The sequence below is a fragment of the Morone saxatilis genome, unplaced genomic scaffold, assembly GCF_004916995.1.
Source record: "Morone saxatilis isolate NCDOM2014 unplaced genomic scaffold, NCSU_SB_2.0 Contig0, whole genome shotgun sequence".
NCBI classification, from domain to species: Eukaryota; Metazoa; Chordata; class Actinopteri; family Moronidae; genus Morone; species Morone saxatilis.
The window spans coordinates 4,293,527-4,313,839 of NW_023339650.1; the positions used below are offsets into that span (position 1 = coordinate 4,293,527).

Below are 20,313 nucleotides of genomic sequence, written 5' to 3' on the forward strand. Positions count from 1 at the left end.
TTTGGTGAATCAATGCTTAGCAAATTATAACCTTGCTTATTGTACAATCATTCACACCAGATAAAAACTGCTACAATTATGGAACATATGGGACTGTGATTCATTGGTTCTGAATGGAGCATATTGCTCGCCATATTGCGATTGCATAATTTGATGCTCTGGTGCCTTGACTAAATCACAAACAAACCATGAAATTAGACGGAGAAGCTCTTTTTCGCCCCATTATGTGAATTATTTCTCCAGCTTTCAAAGTATTGTACGTATTGTACTGTGTATGTATGATAGTTTTTATTTTCCTAACATTAAACCAACAGCTACTTTAAGACGTCAGGTCAGCCATTTTCATTTTCTGGAATGGTAAGAGGAGTGAAAGATCTTAAAATGAAAACAGTAGTGGAATAGAAGCTCACCTCAAGATCAGTGTAGTAGTTGTCACAGAGCTTTTGATCTCCAGAGTTTGCCCTGTTGTCATGGAGTTAAATTCTCAGAGCGGCTACAATTCCATGACAAACAAATGGCAAACTCCATCTGCTGAGGGTGATCGTGTCATATGATAGAAAGCTCCAGAACGGCTATTAAAAGGACCTTGTGGTGAGGTTTGTCAGCCACTTTTATTTTCAATATCCTTAACCCCTTTCAATTTGAAACTAGCAGCAAACAGGTTAATAAGAAATGTGGACCTAAACCTGAGAGATAGAGTATTAACGCGAGCAATACCTTAAGACCACCAATTATGTCTCCAGCTGAAATACAGCTGTGGTTGTGCATTTATATTTTCAATATCATATGTGACTTGACAGGTAATATTTCAAGTAATTGGGAGAAAGTGAAGCTACAGCTGTGTTATAGGCCACCCACCTGTCTTAAAGATCTCATATCGGATGGAGAAACCCGCTCCGTGGGTCTCATAGTCAGAAACAAACTTGATGAATAGCTGGTTTCCGGACGAGACGACCGGAGAGGGAGCGATCTTCCCGCAGTACTTCCCCACGAGCTGTCCGCTCTCGTCCACGCCATCTCGCACCTCCACGTAGTCATACCTGAACAAGACAGGCGAAAGAGACGTGGTGTCAGTCAAACTGTGCTTTAGAAAACTTTATTTTTTCCTGCAGTCTTGGTTTTCATTTAATTCTGTAGTTACTCTGCTCCTGTCGAGGTAAATTGGATTTGTTACTGTTTCCGCTCATGTTGTGCATGTATGAACACACACACAGATAAACACACATACATTCATACTCAGAGGACCACATAAACACAGAGCAACACGGCATATTGTGCAGGTAATGTAGTGGAAATGAAACACTGTGTACTAATGAGGTCTCAGGTTAAAACTCAGAGAACAGGTGGGAAGGCTATGCTTTCATTATATCGGCCTGGCACACACGCATACACACACACACTCAGAGCACACTGCAGAGGTTTTGTGCTCCCAGCAGCACTGAGGTCAGGTTTACGTAACTGCTTTGACTACTTAACTTAATCTGAACAGTTGTTTATCTCCTGGTTAACCCCGGGACAACTGTTTGTGTGTGTGTCGTGTGTGCCTGTTGGCAAAAAGAGAATGGGAATTGAAAGTGTTAATATCCTGGCCTTTGGCTTAATCTGGTGTATAGAAGGAGCAGGTGTTAAAGCTGTTAAACACACACTCAAACATCACATTCAAATGGAATTTCAGACCCACGGCTATTGGAGGGAGCAGCCTCTTAATGGAGTCGGCGCAGAGTTTAGGGGCAGAAGAGGAAAACAACTTTGAAATAGGTCTGGGAACAGGAGCAATGATGCACACACACGCACACAAACACACACACACACACACACACACCTACACACACACAGAATCTGGCATGCGAAACTTAAGCTGGTAGAGGAGAAATTAGAGTGACTGGCCAACTCGGGTGGTCTACACAGCCTCTGGTTATCTGTGTGAGTGTGTGTGTGTGTGTGTGTGTGGCACTTGTTAAGGGTTTACATTAAATGAACTGGAGTGGTTTTTACTCCAGTGCCTGTGTGTGTGTGTGTGTGTCTGTGTTTGTATGATGGTTCAGATGACTTTTCCGTGCTGTGTTTTGACTGTGAGTGACGAGACGAGCGTTGCTCCAACGGCAGATTTCGGTTCAGGTTTCCACAGTTCCTAATTGCCCGTAACGCCCTGTTCCCGCCAAGTTTTCAGCTCTGCGGGCCACTTAGCGAACATATTCCTTCTCAAACCCCGATGACCCGCTGTGAAGGTCCTCCGTCTTCATCAGAGACCAGATGAAAAAAATGCAATTCACACACATGGTAAATACAGAAATGAATTCTGATGTATGTTAGTATGATGTGCAGCAGGTGTGCAGGCACTTTCACACACACATGCTCTTTCTGCCTCCTCCTCCCTTCCCTTCCTCAGAAAATATGTGCCTTCGGGGCAAAGGGGCCTATTTTCATAGTTTTGCTTGATTCCCAAATTACTGTCAAAACATCACGTCTCCTTAGCGATTCTGAATTCACTTAATGTGCAGGATTTCACACAAAAAGGCGATTTACACTTTGAATGATGGCTCGGTGTGGGCTAAATCCCTCAGGTGGGGCCTGACTTGTATCCACACGCACCCTTTGCCACCTTTTTCTACAGAAATGGTGCCTCAAATTTAAAGGAACATATTTGTGGAGCAGAAATTGAGTTACCGGAGGTGAGTTGGGAGAGGCGGGTAGGGCTGTCTACTGGGTTTTCATAAGCAGAATATTACAGCATGTGGTGGGTGTCAGCTAGTGAGAGGGAAAGACAGAGAGTAACTAAATGTAGAGCTGGGCAGAAGTGGCACCCCTTCGAAAATTGGGTCCCCTGAGGAGGTGCGGTGGATGGATGAATTCACTTGTCTTTCTGCTCGGATGGAGTGATCTGAGGTGATATGGAGCTGTCAACATGCATCAAGCATCTCCTCTTCTTCTCCTCCTTGTCCTCTTAAATTTTTTGTGTCTCAGGTTAAAGGTTTGGTACTTGAACAGAAAGCAGTTTTCTGTCTATCGAACCAGTATAGGCCCTGATAGGCAGCCCTCTGCTCTTGGAACCTCTTTCAGGATCCACCTCATACAGGCATTAGAGTCTCATTAGAAACTGACTGGAAAGATCTGGTTCCCTCAACTTGAGTTCTTCATGTGTTTTGAAATTCTTTAGTGGCCCGGTCCTCTCCTTTGCTGGGTTAAATCCTTATTTTCTCTGCACTGTGATTTCGGACCAGGTCTTCTTATTCTTCTCTCCTCACTGGGCCACCAGCTGTGGCAACAGCAGGGCTCAGCTTACACAAGTACCACTTTGTTTCAGCTACTTTATCAGCTGCAGCCCAGTAAAAAATACTAGTTTCACATGGTGTTTACAATGTTCCCCCCACCCCGCACACACTCCTTGCGGCTAAATGGCACTCATTATTCAGTTTAAAGGGCTCCCCTGAAGCAGGCATCAGGGTTTTTCCCTGTTGTAATGATGTCATCGCCTAGTTTAGTCACCAGAGAAAATATTTATGATGAAAGCATGTAGTCTAACCAAAGCCACACAACTCATTTTTTTTTTTTTTTGCAGTAAATTAAGTTATTGTCTTCTCAATGTTGTTTTTACTGAAAGGTAGACATATACACTGATAAACGAATCTTCTTAATTTCAACAGATGTTAACATTTTGGTTTAAGTCATGTGTTTTGGCCCGTAGGGAAGTATTCATCAACCTAAATTGAAAGAATATTCCAAAAAGATTTCTTCCCCAAATGTTTGTGCAATCAATATCTCTGCTTAGAGGCTCTGTCCTCTTCTGATTCCTCTTCTCTCCTCTCCTCTTCATCTTTTGGTTCCCAGCTCACAACAGAGAACATCAATCTTTCTGTGTTCCTGCTCTGTTCTATCAGCAGACTTATAATTCACCTCAGAGCCTCTGTCTCTGCAGCTATCTAACTGCCAAAAGCTGAGCATTGCCAGACGCCTAAAAAATTGATGCTGAGATGCATCACCGAGATGAAGGAGAGAAGAGCAAGCTGCAGTACAGCTGAAGGGGCTGAGCAAGTGTTTGTGTGTGTGTGGTTTTGTTGTTTGTGTGTACGATCTATGTGCAGAGTATTATGCATATTGTGTGCAGTATAGAACATATTTATGCGTGCACAACCAATGTTTTCATTTTGCCTGTCCCCACAAACTCCACATTCACCATCCAAACAAGAGGAGAGCTCTTATTTTCGCTTTTATTTTCATTTTCTATTTCGACTCCTCATACACCAGAAAAGCTGTTTATTGCGTTTTTACCCCGACACACCATCAGCTTGGATGGCCCTCGTAAAGTAAGCACAGCGGGAGAGAGGATGCAGATGGAAGAGAGAATACGCCCTGGGGGTCCTCGCTGTGCTCTATATGTGCGAGGAAAGGAAGACCTCCTCCTCGAAAATGTCTCTATTTGTGCCTAAATGACTGGTGTGTCAGCCAGAACTCCAGCGGTTCTGCGCCAGTGGGTCCACACGCTCCGCTCTGCTAACACAGATCCATCCAGGCCCTTATCATCTGGAAGACATTATGGGAAAACGCTTGGCGGGCCAGTTTAACGCCTCCGAAAGGCTCTCCTGTCGCCTGCCGCTTTAAATGTAGCTCTAATCAATTGGTCTGAACACCTGTGGGGGCTTGCTTCGAGGGTCCTTAGGGAAGACAGGGGACGGTTAACAACCTTGGATCATAAAAGAAGAACATGAACATGACCTAGTTTTAATCCCTGGATGTTCCCAAAGTTTTGGGGGTTTGCCTCTCATCTACGTCCTCCTGACCTGCCAAGTTAAACCTAGATTCCGCTCCTCAAGGGCCTGTGCTGTGATTCTTTATGTTGTATCACTGCTGCTGTTGTTCTTCTTATTCCTCATGACAATACAATCCAGTTGAGCCATGCACCTATTTATCTGTCTAGTCTGTTTTGGGTCTGGGTGGGCCTGCCAGCACACCACAACACACACAGACACAGACATTTACACACACACAGTGAGCTGCCTACCACAGTGCTAATAGTGAAAACGGTTTGCCAATCCAGTGGGGAAATTAAAGGGAAAAAAGAGAGGGGTAGGCAGGCGAGGGGGGGTGAATGTAATTCTCAACGACCTTCGCTTCACCGACTCAAATGTATTAGCCTGCCTTCTTTCTTCAGGCACAGAGAGAAAGCAATCCGCTAGTGTCAAACAAGAACATTAGCCCTCCTTGCAAAGCCAAAGAGAAGGCGACAAACCACCGGCCTAACAATATAACAGTTATATTGCCTAAAGCTTTCCCATGGAAATAATCTGTCCTCCCGCTATAAATGTCCGCTTGATATGGTTCTACAAAAGCAATACAATCTGAGGCAATAGAATAACGCTATGACAGACTGTGTAAGCCTCATACAATTGGTTAGATTTCTTAATCAGACCATTTATAAGCTCAAGCATGTGGTGGAAACCCCCAGAACAAGAGCTCTTTCTTTGCTATTACTGCCTTTGCTTTAGCTGTGTATGGAACAAATGCCCGGTGCTTTTCTGTGGCATTTCTCTTTCTGCGGCTGTCACACAGTAACTTGCTATCGCACGAAAACATGTCACCTATAACATGTCAAAACATCTCTGGGTAACACAAGTGGAAAAGCCTAAACAACGGACTTGGGACAGCTCTGTGAGGCCCAGGGGACTTAGCAGGAAAAAGGACTTTGTTGTCAGCTGTCAGAAAATTCCGGCCCGCAGACTTCGCATGTTAACAAGTCCCGGCTAACAAACTGTCACTTGGGGCTCCAGAAAAACATCATTAACGTTTGTACAAGGGGCCGCAAGACAGGCTGATCTCCGACTTACTTTTTCCGAACCTGGAGGGGACATACCTTGCTAAAATAAAATGGTCTCTCTTTCTCCACTTTCCCTCCCATACAGCCTCCCTCGTGCATGTGACATTCATTAACCCGCACTAGAATAACAGGTTCCCTCGTTCCTTGGGCCCAGTCCGGCTGTAATGACCCCCACATCAGTTTGCCTGGACAGACAAGGAAGTACAAAAAAAACGGGTCTACGTCTTAATGTTCTCAGCTGAAAACATTAACCATAATTGACCTTTTAACATTAAGATTTTCATTGAAGGTCAAGATCTCATCGTTAAAACAGAAACTTGACCATGGAGCTTGTAAAAATCTGGGGATTTTTTTTAACTATCATCTTCCCCACTGATGTGTCTCCACTTCTGAATCTGCAGAAAATTATTGCAGGAGTTGAAGGCCTCAGAACGCGGCAACCCACCCAGCGGGATAAACCACCAACCAATCAGAGCTGATGGGTTCAGAAGTGGTTCTTTAACGGCGAGGGGAGAAGGGCATGATTGCTTTGCTCACCACCATGCTGCCACATGGATGAATGGAAGATATAAAAAAGACGAATGAAAAGATGGATTTTCCCCGCCCAGATGGCTCAGCTGCACCCATCCAACTGGCCTCTTTGGGTGTTACCCGCACACGGTTAGACTCAGCTCTGTCATATTTTTAGGCAACCTGGCTGTTTCTGGTTTTGTGGCGGCCTTGGCCACATGTTTGTAAAGCATATTCATTTTCCTGAACAGCAATTATCATTAGCATTGATGGATTTAGCGTGCCTCCATCCATTAGCTTTCCTAATTACACTGTCGAGAAATCTGCTGTCGCCAACAATCAAATTAATGAATTTGGCTATTTAGACTCAATTATTGCATCCCCTTCCCTTTGCAACATGCACAATAATCCTTTATTCAGAAATATGAGCACAGACTGACGGAGGGAGAGTTCTGCCCCAAGGGGGGGGGGGGTTCTTTCTGCACAGCACAGAGCAGGCTCACACTACAGTGACCTAGACGGGGAGGTGGAGGGGTGGGCCACAAACTAGGAGGGGAAAATAAAACTGACCACAAAAGCTCCCACTGTTGGCAGGCCGTCTAAATCCCCTATGCTCACCTCACATGCAAGGCCAAATGCACTTTGAACTCTGGTGATGCTGAAATATGTTCAGCTGACTTGCCTTCTATTCCCATGGGTGATTGTGACATGCCTAAAGGGCTGAAGCAGGGCTGTGCATTATTTTCAGTCATCCTGTTATGCTCACATTTTTTCCCTTATTAATGGAAGCATGACAAATAGGTCAAAATAACGTGATTATAGAAATGTGAATATAGGTCAGTTTAAACAAAAGACTTGCACCCTACTACTCAGTCATAATCTTAAGTGGCCACAGCTGATTTGAAGATAAAAGAATCAAAGGTCTATCAAAATACAATATATTTCTTAAAGGGGCTGATTGGTTTAAAACTTAATATTTAATGCTAATGCATCCAAATTGTGATTCCTGCTTTAAGAGGATAATGTTTTACAGTAAAGGCAGCCTTCTTGCTGAGCTCAGAAATGCTTCTGCTAATAGAAAGCAAAATAAAAAATGAGCTGCTGATTATACCTCAGGTTAACAAATAACAAAACAATAAAAGGTGGTTGCACTGAAAATCTGATTTTCACTTACATTTACGCATTATTGAATATTCTTATCAAATAGTAAATGCTTGTTTGTAAAAAGTTCCATTTAAAAATATTCTATTTATTTAATATATATATATATATTTAATATATAAATAAAAGTGGAAAATCATGAGTCCTCAGCATGTATTAACATGCAAAGTGTGTCAATGCAGCATCTATCAATGTAGTACGAAACAAGCTACCATTTTAATAATAATAATAATAATGACGTGAGGGCGCTTTTAGTCAGTGAAAATCCATCAATCTGCAGCGCATTACTGATGAAGTTCAATATTATATGAAAGCTGTACATAATAGCTGCAGTTGTGAGCTGAAAATATCCATCTAGCCACATTTTTGTTTCTACCGCACATGCTGTCATCATGAACACAGTGAGAATGAGTAAGTACAATTAATTAGAAAACTGCCCATGGCAAAATGGAAATTCACATTTAGCACTTTTTCCCTCCTAAGTGAGCTTCGGAAATGAAATAGCTTAGAATACAGCAGCACTCTATATGCGCCTTAGTGTGCAGATATGAATATTCACACAGGAATGTATGCTTTGCAAATGAAGCAACCAACCCTTTGGGTAGATTTCTAAGAAACACTTCATAGAAAGTAAAGCCAGAGTGTAGTAATGGCGTTATGATATAGTGATTTTGACTTGGCGCTATTGTTTAATATGTCACTTACACCTCCTATCATGAAAAGGTTTAACATGTTATCACAGCAGAGCCAGAAACTCTGTGATACAACTTACAAAGGCTCAAAAAAGAAAAGCAGGAAATTGATGGAAAAGTCTGAAAAATACAAGGAAAGAAAGCAAGCCAATAAGATAGAAAGGATGAAAAGGCCTGTGTGTTTTCTCAAAGAGGGCAGAGAGTAAGAGAGGGAGGGAAAGAGAAGCACTCCAGCCCATTTCTGGGGCCATTACAGGAGGGAATGGCTCCCATTTGTCCCACCTTGACATTTGAGAGGATCTCTGATTACACAGAAGAGAGGGGCAGGCAGAGGTGAGCGAAGAGAGAGTCCTCCACAGGGGTCTGTGGCACGGCTCAGATGATATGCCGTCGTTACAACAATGAGAAGTCAAGGGTAAAAATAACAGGGCACTGGGAGAAAGGTGGCGATGTAGCACAGCAGGGCCTAACACATATACTGTCTTTTTTAAACGCACTGTCCCTGCCATGCTCTTGTCACCTACTCACCCCGCCTCTAGGGCACCTACAGTGTCAGGGCTGCTTCATCTCGACTTACTATATAATGAAGACTCAAAGACCCATAAGCCTCAGCTTAGGCCTATTGTGACTATTTGATTGTAAACTCCAGAGAGAGTTAACTTTCAGAAAAAAACAGGATTACGACACTACCGAGGGTACAAGAACAGTATCCCATTTATTTTGAGTATGTCACAAAAAGGGGGTGCTTGTTAGGGGACAGACTATTACTGGATATCCTGTTCATGAGCACATGTGTAGGATGTACGTACATGACTGGGATCCGGCCTGCTGGAATCATGTGACAAGAAGAAACACAAGGAAACACAGAGGTAATTGTCAACAACCTTGAGTTAGTGACCTACTGAACTTTACATGGAACTAAAATTAGCCAAGTGAACGCTGCATGACTTCACATTTCATGGGCTCATGACAGAAAACAGCAACAATATGCACTCCTTGAAATTGAGCGACATATACAAAGGCAATCATCTATCTGTTTCTGACGCTGTGAGAAGCAAGCAGGGCTCCCCGCCGGGTAATGAGCTGAGTGCGCGAGGAGCATGCCGCATTCACAGAAGGTAAGAGGAGCGGAGGAGGAGAGCGGGGGAGGAAGGGAAGGGAGGAGGGGAGTTGAGGCTGAGGTCAACCAGAGGTAAAGCTTTTGGGTGCTGTTCAAAACTTTCATATCCACAATGGGCAGGAAGAGAGAAAGAGTGTGGTGCGGCGGAATGATGGTGTTGGTGGTTTAAAAGGAAACAGACTGGTGAGGTAGATAGAGAAGGGGTGTGAAGGCATGTAAGTGGAGTGGTTGATCGGGGGAGTGCAGGAACAGAAAAAAGAGAAAGAACTACTGCAAATAGATGATAAAGGTAGTTGGCAAACAGGTGCCAACATGCATCTAGCAAAAGGTTCAGTGCTGTGAAGCATGCTCTGTCTCTATAAGGTTCTTTTACATGCGTGGCTCCGCATTGGTTAGGAAGCTCGAGGGCAATGGTGGTAATAACTGCACTGGGAATTATTCAATTAAATGCCCCATCCGTCCCCCCTAGCATTCTCCCTCCTCTTTCTTTTCTCTGTCCCTCCTGCAGTCTGTGGAGGCGGCTGAAGGGTTGGGGGGGTCAGAGAGCAGTCTGGGCTGGATGCTCCATGACCCGGTCATCTGGCTGGACATGAAGCCACTTGGCTGGGGGCAGGGAAGACGGAGAACAAGCCCTAAGAGAGCATTGTAGAGGACTGGGATTGTCCCCTCGAGTGCATACAATACACACAAACAGCCAGCAGCAACCACACCTGACCTTAAACCACACAGTAACCTTGAGACAAGACAACCTACTTCTGGTTCTTAACAGGAAGAGGAAATGGGATGGTGATCAAAATAAATAAGGGCAAAGCTTTTACAATAGGCACATATTTGCAAGCATGGCCAGTTGTTGCCAGATTTCCTTTGAACGTGGTGTAGCCCTTGGACGCAATATCTAACGTTTAAACCCACATCCTTCATTTCATTCCGATGGCTGCATTGTTCTCACTGTGTGCAAAGAACTCAGATTTTCCAATGATGCAGCACTCTGAAAGCCAAATAGGCCGTGCTGTGAGGGCCACATGCCAAGCGGTGCATCTCTTCCGTGGTGCTGGGCAGAGAGGCTGAATGCTTGGCATTACAGGGCCGATCTAAGTGCTGATGGCCAGCCAGCCCTTGCCAGTATTCGGAGGGCAAGGTGACTCTTCCTTCTTTTTACTGGCCCTAGAGTCAAACTTTCCTGCCAACTTGGAGGCTGTCTGTCCAGTTATTTCATTTCCCTCTACTTTACAGTAAAATCCTCTGGGAGATTGTGTAAGTATGCATGGGAGAGAGGGGCCTTCATGTCACTTATCCCTGTGTAAGTAGGGGTCATCCTGGAAAGCCTGGACAGGCGCCAGAGGTAAGGCTACTTATAACACTTTTAGCAGTACCCTACTGTGATAATGCCACAAAAGGTTGCTGTGAGGCTGAATTTACAGTCCTTTTGTACAATTACTGCCATCGAACAAAAGAAAAAAAGCCGTGAGAAAAAAATTGCAGTGGTTGCTGCAATGAAAAAGAAAGACCACAACTAATGTTGCCAATTTAGTGAGAAGAGATCAAGCAAAGAGCAAACAAAGCGAGGGATTGTGAGTGGCTCTAACTCAATCAGAGAGCAGTGGGGTTCCGCCCCATCAATCACTGTCTGCTTGCTGCCCCGGCCGAATCACGCCGAGTTGAGTGGTGGAGAAACACCAGCGAGCCGACAGCCCGCTGTGCGCGAATACAGTGACCGAAAATGACCCCGGGGATCTGGGACTCAGACAAGAGGGTCCTTGGTTTACTTCCTACCTACCTACCCTCTTACCCACTGCAAACAAACTTTGCTTCACCCACAGCCCCTCTGGGGACTTGTTTGATTGTTTGCATAAAGAACCCTGTGGTTGCTGAGCCCCCCCTCCCACCTGCCACCCCTTGAGGATCTGTAAGCACTGGGGCGTTAGGGCAACAAATAGCACCACGGCCACATCAATCAAAATCATGAGCCCCATTCAAGGTTGGACCACTGAACGAAACATGTCTGACAAGCCTGGACACGCTGTATTAAAGTGTCCAGAACTCCCTCATCAATTCAACTAAACAGCCTCTTCTCTTTCCTTTCTCCTCTGGGACGGGTGGATAAGTAAGACATTGGGAGGTAGTGTTTCCAGTAATCCACCCCTGACTACTGCTCTGCCACCCACGTATCATGAACTCAAATTATTCCTCATTCATTCACCCTCCCTATCACTTCTTGTTGTTTTCCATACAGCCTCATAAACTGAGAAATCAGCATTTGATGGAAAGAAAAAAAGACGAGAGACGAAAACCTGTTGCTAATTATATTATATGAGGCAGAGAGGGGGAGATGGTACTTATTGCCAACTGTCCTTTGGAAACAGAAACGCATAATTGAATCATAGCCTCAGTGTTTAATGCTTTTTCATCGGCGCTGGAAGGAAAATGAGTATGAATTTTCTTACAGTCAATAGATGTGTGTCCAGATAGAGAGCTGAGATTACCAAATGTTGTCCTCTAATCATGAGTCTCTCCATACGGCTCCTTTCCTAGCAATCTGCTTCGGATAAAAAGTAAAAGAGCACACGACTGACATCTCTAAGCTGTGTGGGCCGCGTCTCCATTCCACAAGAAACTTCCATATAGGGAAGCTTGTATTGGTTTGGGGCTGGAAAGAAAAGAAGAAGCAGGAAAAAAAAAATGAATTCACCAGCCGTGTGCCAGAAACAGCTTAGTGACACTCAATATCTGGCAAACACGAGTCGCTAACTCCCACATCGAGATGAAAAACAAAACAGGCAGACACGTGAGACTGTGTGATGCTTTTGTGCTGCCACAGATATGTGACCGAGGCTTTAAAATCCAGCGGGTTATTTATGAGCACGGGCCTTGTCTCGTCTTTCTCTCTTCCTCTCCCTCCCTCGTTCCTCCTTTTCCTACTCCTCCGCTGCGAAGTGGACCTCCCTCCTACTGTGAGGTAGAGTGGCTCGCCTCCCGGTTGTGGTCAGGTTGTGCATGAATCAAAGTGGTGACAGAGCAGCGGGGAGGATGGCAGATGCCACGGCCAGAAAGCTTTTCAATCAGGCTGCCCTTCCAAGGCTCGGCCAAGGTGAAACACTTCACCGGTGGATGAAAAAAAAGACCCTCAACCCCGTGGTCACTCACACACACTATATCTACACAACATCTACACTATTCACACACACTATCATCATTTAGCATCGTAGCTTGCATGCAAGCACGCATGTGCACAGACCTACTTTAATCCTGCTCATTAGCCAGGGAGTAACCCTTTATACTTAAAAGAGATGAAGAAGAGGCTCGAGAGTAATGAGAATGAAGGTCAACGGCTTTGTGATGCAACATCTCTGTCTGCTCTGCTGTCTTTTCTGCCCTCTGGTTAATTAACAAGGTGAACACTAACATTTATCATTATCTGCGGCTTTCTTTTTGCTTTGAATGGCTCACCTGCCTCATTAACGGTTACGTTTTGCAGGTATCAAATAGGATGGTGTATTGTAAATAGAAATTTAAGATGCAGAGTGCTTGTCACTGGAAGTTTTACCATGCTGACAAAATAAGGTTTGGTATAATTGCTGTGAAGAGCAAACAAGACATATTCAAAGTAGATTGCTCTTTGATATGCTGCTGACAAGCTAGTATTTCAAGGTACACTGTTTCAATGTAATTTTAGGTGTAATTTGATTTCCATTGTTATGAACTGTGGGAGTCTATTGCTGTGGAAAATACCAGGTGCATAATTTCAGCTGCTTTTGTCAAACCTGGTAGTTAAAAGAAGCGGCGTCGCCCTACGCACTCTTTATTTTTCTGTGCCTATTTTGCAGCGCCGCTTTGAACTCCACTCGTGCAGATGCTTCTCTGACATGCACTTTGAAAAGAAGCCCACATAGACAGCAGAAATAAATGTCCGCTAACAGGCCATAAGTATCTCCAACAATCCTTGTCACTCCAAAACCCCGTCCCCTCAGCCCCGGAGGTCACAGCACTTCCCTTCTTTAAAAGCCTCCACCGCCACAGGCCAGTTAAGAAAAGGTTCCTGTTGCGCTGCAGCCTTATTTATTTTCCTCCATGACAACGGCTGATAAACCGTCACACAGCCCACTTCTCCTTATTTGCCCATGGTTGCCTTGCAGACGAGCGTGAGAGTGGAGAGTTGGGGGGAGAACGAACTGTTTTCAGAGCAAGTAAGGAGTTATTGCTCCTCACTCCCCAGCTGTGAAGCTCTACTGCTCTTTATCGTGAAGCTGCTGCATGCTATTCAGGTGGAAGGGTAACAGAGGAATTAGGGAAAGTGGCCAAGTATGGATCTTTTCCCTAAAGCCCCTTCTGTCCTCCACTTCCTCACTTCCTAGAAACAGGTGGCGCTCTTTGTTGGGCACTATGAACATATGAGTGAAGTTAGTGGGATTACACATGACAAAGAGGAAGCCAACTATAGATCCAGGGTAGGGTATAATACCCTGCTCCCCCTTCCCAAGCTCCTGTTAGTCATCTCTGGAGTCCAGGCCTGGCCAGGAATGCCAGGAGGGGCAGGATGTCTATTGTAGGGGGTACACAGCAGAGAATGTTTGCCTTCCCAGCAGGCCAAGCAGCTCCACAGGGGCAGCTCAGTGGGAGATCGGAGTGGAAGGCGCAGAGGGACAGAGAAAGTAGAGGACTACAATTAAAAAGAGGAAAAGAGTGCTTTTCCAAGCTTTGAGTTACAGGCACCTGAAGGCAGGGGGGCTCTTGCAGACTTTTGAAGCGTGGCGAGGCGGGAGGCTTTTGCCGACTTTCCCCTCGATCTCCCCCACAAAGGGCTGCTTGAGAAGGCATTCCTCAAATATCTCCGCTGCCTAGTGCCATACTGCCATACATCTAATCTGAACCCTCCCACCATATACTGCACAAGCTGTCACACTGGAATTTCTGTGGGGTCCAGAAAAATACCATCCAGACAGAGAGAAAAGCAAAGAAATGAGGGAGGGTTGAGGAGACAGTCTATTTCTCCCTCTGTTTTTAACCCCACTGTCCTGCTCCTCCAAAACAAACAGTGCAGCCTTGACTGACTGGCTGACTGACTGCAAGGGATTTCAGTGTGCTGAAGAACTAACAGTTTTTTAGTCGGGTCAGCAAATCCGATGCCATCAATGATTCATAATGTTGTCAGGAATACATCATATCTATAGAAAGTTGGTTCTCCTCTTCTAGTCAGCAGGAGAGGAGGGGATGGAGAGAACAGCCTCCAGCTCAGGATGAAAGATTCTCTATGTCATGTTTTGTTCAGTTGATAATTTATCAGTTTTCTAAACAAAAAATCTGAACTATCATGTCTTACAAATTAAATAAATTGCCCTTCAATCTGCCTTTACGTGAAACCTGTCTGTCACTTGTTTAGATTCAAATCCGCTGAAACCTCCATTTTCCCTTCAGAAGGCAGAGCTGCCACATTCAGACAAGCCTGACAGCCCTTATCAGATCGCAGAGAAACAGAGAATGCATAGGCAGGGAGGGAGCGGTGCAGAAGCATATCTATTTACTTCAGTTTTTCACTTGAGCTTAGCTTGCTCATTCAACTGATTTTCAGAGCTGAATTGACTTCAAATATTTGCCTTGATGCGGGCTGTGCCTTCGCCTCAAACTTCATTAGCTGCAAGAGCGGTGAGGGCGGCCCCTGAAACTCCACTCTGTGAAAGTCTACAACGGTGCGTGAAAGGTAAACACGTTCTGCATTCACAATCGCAGGGCTCACTTAGTCTCCTTATCTCTGTGATGAAGTGTTTTCCTCCTCCAGCTCTCAGGATACAGGCCTCTGCACTTCCCCAAACAAACCTGTCAAGGGTAGCGCACACGTGCAACAACACCACCGCGGCCAGACTCCAACTAAGTAAGGGCTGTTTTTCTTTTTACGAGCGCCACTTTGAGTGCTTCTTGTTTAGTTTGCTGATAACAGCCATGTTGGCGAACATGTGGTGCATGTGTGTTCCATTTACCCACTAATTAGATTGCAAGGCAGTGCACTGAAGCATGCATTGTAGCCCCCCTCAACCCCCTCCGCCTCCACCCACTCTGCCAGTCCATCAGATAAGGAAGCCATTCTGGCTCTCATCAGTTTCCATTATGTAAGGACTGATTTGGTGAGTAGAGTTGCAACAGAGAGTCTGATGGGTCCAACACAAATCACACCCAACTACTGTCTACAGATACATAAGTAACTGTCCCCTCCCCTATAATCAAGTTACCTATGACATGCCTTGTCAGCGATTAGCACAATAACCCACCCTCATGTTACACACAGTGCCATAATTTGAAATTAAAAAAGAAAAAGGAATCCACAGAAGGGGGAATGAATTGTGAAGTGGAACTAAAGTCCCATGACAACCACTCCATTAAAAACATTAAAAATGAAACGGTATACCAAGTTAAAAATAGGGCAAAGCTGTAGGTCAGGTCGACCCCTTTCCGGTTCAATCGCTGCCTGGCCCACATGAATCGGAGACTTACTTAAGTTTCACAGCCGTCTGCCGGTGTCATTTCTTAGCTTATCCTCTAGACACGCGGTTTACAACCTCCTGACCATACTATTGGTATTACACAGGCTGTGTGCGTAATGAAAAAGCAAATAAGGTAGATGCTGAAAGGAGAAAAAAAAAACAGCCAGGAGGAGAGAGAGGGAGAGACGCTCACAGATGCAAACACATCCACTACACAAACTTCATCTGCTAACAAATTTACGAACAGCCAATTAACTGCCAATCCACAATCTGCTAATTCGGTGGCTGCTAAAATGAAAGAGCAGGGCTAATTTGCAAATGATACATTGATGGATCGCTAAACTCAAAGCCCGCCCTTTTTTCAAGCTGGAAGAAAACGCCTTCCTTCAGCCTGCAGGAACTGAATTCTTTTTACTGCGTGTGTTTAGACACAGGAAATTCATTCCTGACTAATTTGATTAGCGCAAGCATTGTTACTGCTAACCCCCCTCTTCCTGTCCCTTCCTCTCTCTCTCTCTCTCTCTCTTTCAACTGAGACTCTTGGACAGTTTAATGGTCCCTCTGGTGCTGAAATCAGACCCAAAAGAAGTGTCAAGCAGCATCAAGCCTTTAAAAGACAGCAGCATTCAGCCTGCCATAAATCTCTGACAGCAGTAAAAAAAAAAAAAGGTTAAGTGGGATTGAAATCCGGGATTAAAAAACCAAACCCCTGCAAACATATACAGCAGGCTTTGAGGGAGCACAAAAGAAGCATAGGGTCCAGATTTCGGGTGGAGCGGGGATACAGTAACAGTATCCAGCAAAGCCCTGTTCTCTCCCGAGCCCTGCAGCGTAAACAAACAGCTGAGACAGAGTGGGGACACACGCACAAAAACCACACACAATCACACACACAGGCAGGCAATCACAGTGAGGCAGTCTGCCCAGGCAAGGCTCACCTCAGGGCACCCACACTGACACGGGCTCATCACATTACTGTCTGTCTCTGGTTTCATCGGCTTAAACCATCTATCAGACAACAGGTTAGCCGCTTAGCCTTTTGTTGGATGTGACAGCTCGCGGCTTACAAGTCAAATAAGGATCAGTAACTAACTGTCACTGAGAGATTCGCCTTAAAAGGATAATTTCACCTAGAGAAGCAAGTGAAACAAAAACAGATGAGTCAGACAATTTCACTCTTTTCCAACTGTGACATCAACTGAGTGAATGCCTAATTAAAATAAGCTGAGACTTGTTTTTTTTATGCAACACGTTCTTGGAATTTCTCACTTGTTTGAAGAGTAATGGGATTTTGAGAGGAAATATGAAAGTAAATGGCTTATTAAGATGGACATTTTTCTCTTGCAGTGTATAAAGTAACCACAGTTAATGGCCTCTGGTGAGGTTTTGGACCCATCAACCTCAATGCCGTCTGCAAAAGTGCAGCAACTCAAATCAATATTACACCCCGGTGACTTCACTCCGCAAGGACGAGAGGAGGACATTCCAAAACCAAATGGCAGGGGTGAGACATTCCTGCCGCCCTAGTGCCAGAGCTGGATTTGTATCGACACGGTCTCAGCGGGCCTGCGGACACTAGATGGCGCAGTTTCATGTGCAATATGCATGAGGGAAAAGGGGGGAATGAGTGTCACACATACACACACCAGCGCTATTACACTCACAGGAACACACACGTATACATGCTATCAAATATGAATAAACATAAATCTATAGGTGTGTGTGTGTGTGTGTGTGTGTGTGTGTTTATGTGAATATGCAGCCTCTTATAGCGGAGTGGTAACCAAAGGGAGGTCTGGGGGCCAAATGTCTTTGCAGGCTTTACACACTGTTTAATTCCACTGTTCATTCACCCATTCTTACAGCATAAAAGCATACAGATTATTTCCATAGTGTATTCCCTCTACCCCGACTAAGTGCAGACCAGACTGTGGCCCCAGGGACAAACTCAGATTGATGAGATGGGTTTTTTGGGGACCAAAGGCACATCTGTTTGTCATAGACAGGCTCGCTGACTCGCGGAACACTCACTTGCACTCCCGGTCTTCCAGATCGAAGTGCGGGTTGAAGTTGATGAGGATCCGCTGGTGAGGACCGGGCGCAGATATCACCCACACGCATCTCTGAGAAGGGGGGTAAGACATGGGGTATCCGGGCGAGGTGAGGTAGTTGGCGGTTGAGATTCTGATGTTGCCTCCACATTTATCTGCAGAGGGGAGCGGAAAGAGTTGTTTACGGCTGGAAACAAAAGAAACTCGTGTTTCACACTTCGGACATCTAGCTGGTGTTCCCATCCACAGCAGCTTCCAGAGACACAATAGCTGGACTACACCTTCCTCTTGTTAGACTGGCTTACAGGACAGTGTAACACCATTATAATACAAACTCACATTTTATGCAGCTCCTATGATGAGGTGAGATCTAGCTTTAATTAATTCAAGTTTAATTGGATCTAAGTATCAGTGTTACTGGCTTTACTGGCTCTACTGTTATTATTATTATTATTATTAATAATTAATATTCTAAGAAAATAGTTTATGTGGAGCTCTTATGATATTTAATTCGATGCTGTGGCACAATGGAGGGATCTTAAGTCACACTGAGGTGACGGAATAGTTCCTTATTAAAAAAAAGAAGAGAAGCAGCAGATCTGAGGCCAGTTTGGGTATAAGTGATCCAGATCAAAAGTCCGAATGGAGAACTTTCCGAAGAAGTTTTGTTTCGCTGGAACCAAAATGCATAGGGATCTACAACCTGTTCCTTATACACTGTGAGTTTCTTTATTAGAAGAAATAACCCTTTGTTTCTCAGAGGCCCGCCGCTGCGACTCACATTTATCTACATTTGCGCTTTTATTCATCCTTTTTTACTACAAATGCTTTCACCGGCTGCTGCTCTAAACTTTACATAAACCTCGTGAAAAAAACGATTAAAATTGTTAAGAAGCGAGTGAAGAATAAAAGCGCAAAGTAGAAACAAAACTGACGCTGGAAAAACATGGGGAACTTTAGGCTGACTTTCTGAACTTTATCACAGCTCACATTTTCTAAACTGATTAAAATCACTCGATAAAGTGTTCTAAAAAAGAGCTTATTATAAATAAATACTAAATATAATATTTAAATCATATGATAAGAATAATTATAGAATAAAAATGCCTTAAGAAAAAGAAACAAAAAAACTACTCATTATCATACAGTCTAAATACAGGAATAACAGGAATATCATGAATAAAATATATAAATTAAAGGAAAAAATTATTAAAGAAGGGCTAGGATCATCTCTATAAAGTCACTATTGAGCAATAATATCTGAGTCTCTGTAGAAATGTGAGGGATTTTCTGAGGTGTTGGCACAATGGGCAGGTGAGAGCCTTGCGAGTTTGCCAAAAGATCAGCGGAGATCAGACCGGGCTAATCTTTAAAAAAAATATTGGGATTAGTAGCTCTGCAGAGTACATAAAAGCTTTATTTATACAGATATCAGATGTCACGCTTACCGTTTTTGAAAGCCTTGACCACCAAAAGGATTCCCATGAACAGGATAAAGACTAATCCACAATGCATCCTTGTTTTCTCTCCACAAAAATAAAATTACGCATACAAAAAAGAAGACTCCGAAATTAAACTCCTCCAGCAGATTTTTTTTAGGCAGATATTCTTCTCTCCTCCTATTAACTCGAGAAATAAAACAAAAGTGTCTCTTTTAGCGCAGTTGGAACTGATCTGAGAGCGGGCTCAGGTCGCTGGCATCCTGTCATTCAGCTCCTGTTTCCTCTCGCCTGTGCCGGCTGCGCTCCTCTCTCCAGTGCCGACCGTTCCATATCCTCTCCAAAGAAGCCAAAGCGCAAGATGTACACGAAGAACTGACCCACTCCTTTCTGCGTTCTTACTCCGTCAAACGATAAGGCAGCGGGTAATCCTCGGCTGTGGGGTGAGAAGAGATACACGGAGATGTGGTGAGCAGGTTAGGAACGCGCGCTGCGGCCGTGCGCTTTAGACATTTCCCAATGTGTCTGAACGCTGCTGCTGCTGCTACAAACAGGAATATAAAGGCACGGCTACACCCCTTCCCCAAATTGCGACCACTTTGCTTCTATAGGCTCAGAGTGGGGACTCGGAGAGGTTGATGATTGGCTTGATTACAAATAGCCAACCTATGTGTGGAAAAGATCTGTGTCTTTATATGTAAGCGGAGCTGCACACTGAGTCACAGAGCACCAGCAGTCCGTTAAGTGACATGACTCTCTCTCTCTCTTCCCCTCTCCTTTTACTCAACTCTTCCCCCTCCCTCCCGTCCCTCCCTCCCTCCCTCACTCACTCGCTCTCTCTTCTCTTACAACAAGGAGCCAGACTATTAATTGGAGATGTAGTAACACAACAGGACTCCCTCCAGGAACATTTAAAAAACATTATATCACAATTATGATTATTGGTGGAAACATGCGTACATGCAACTCATTTTTACATGTATAGTCTGGATTATAGGTTACTGTAGGAGTATTTCCTCTGGATGTGTCCTATCTGGGACTTGCATTATTTTATG

The 20,313-nt window shown here is 44.5% G+C and overlaps 1 protein-coding gene across 1 annotated transcript in view; it reads right to left on the minus strand.

The window, feature by feature from the left end:
• nrp1a (neuropilin 1a) overlaps positions 1 to 19,986 on the minus strand; it is a 61,275-nt gene extending 41,289 nt beyond the window's left edge. Inside the window, exons 1-3 of the mRNA XM_035653750.1 lie at positions 19,268 to 19,986; positions 17,800 to 17,974; positions 859 to 1,040 (exon numbers count right to left, since the gene is read on the minus strand). Coding sequence (XP_035509643.1) covers positions 859 to 1,040; positions 17,800 to 17,974; positions 19,268 to 19,334 — 424 coding nt within the window. The 5' untranslated portion in view covers positions 19,335 to 19,986. The remainder of the gene's footprint in view (positions 1 to 858; positions 1,041 to 17,799; positions 17,975 to 19,267) is intronic.
• Between the last annotated feature and the right edge of the window lie 327 nt (positions 19,987 to 20,313).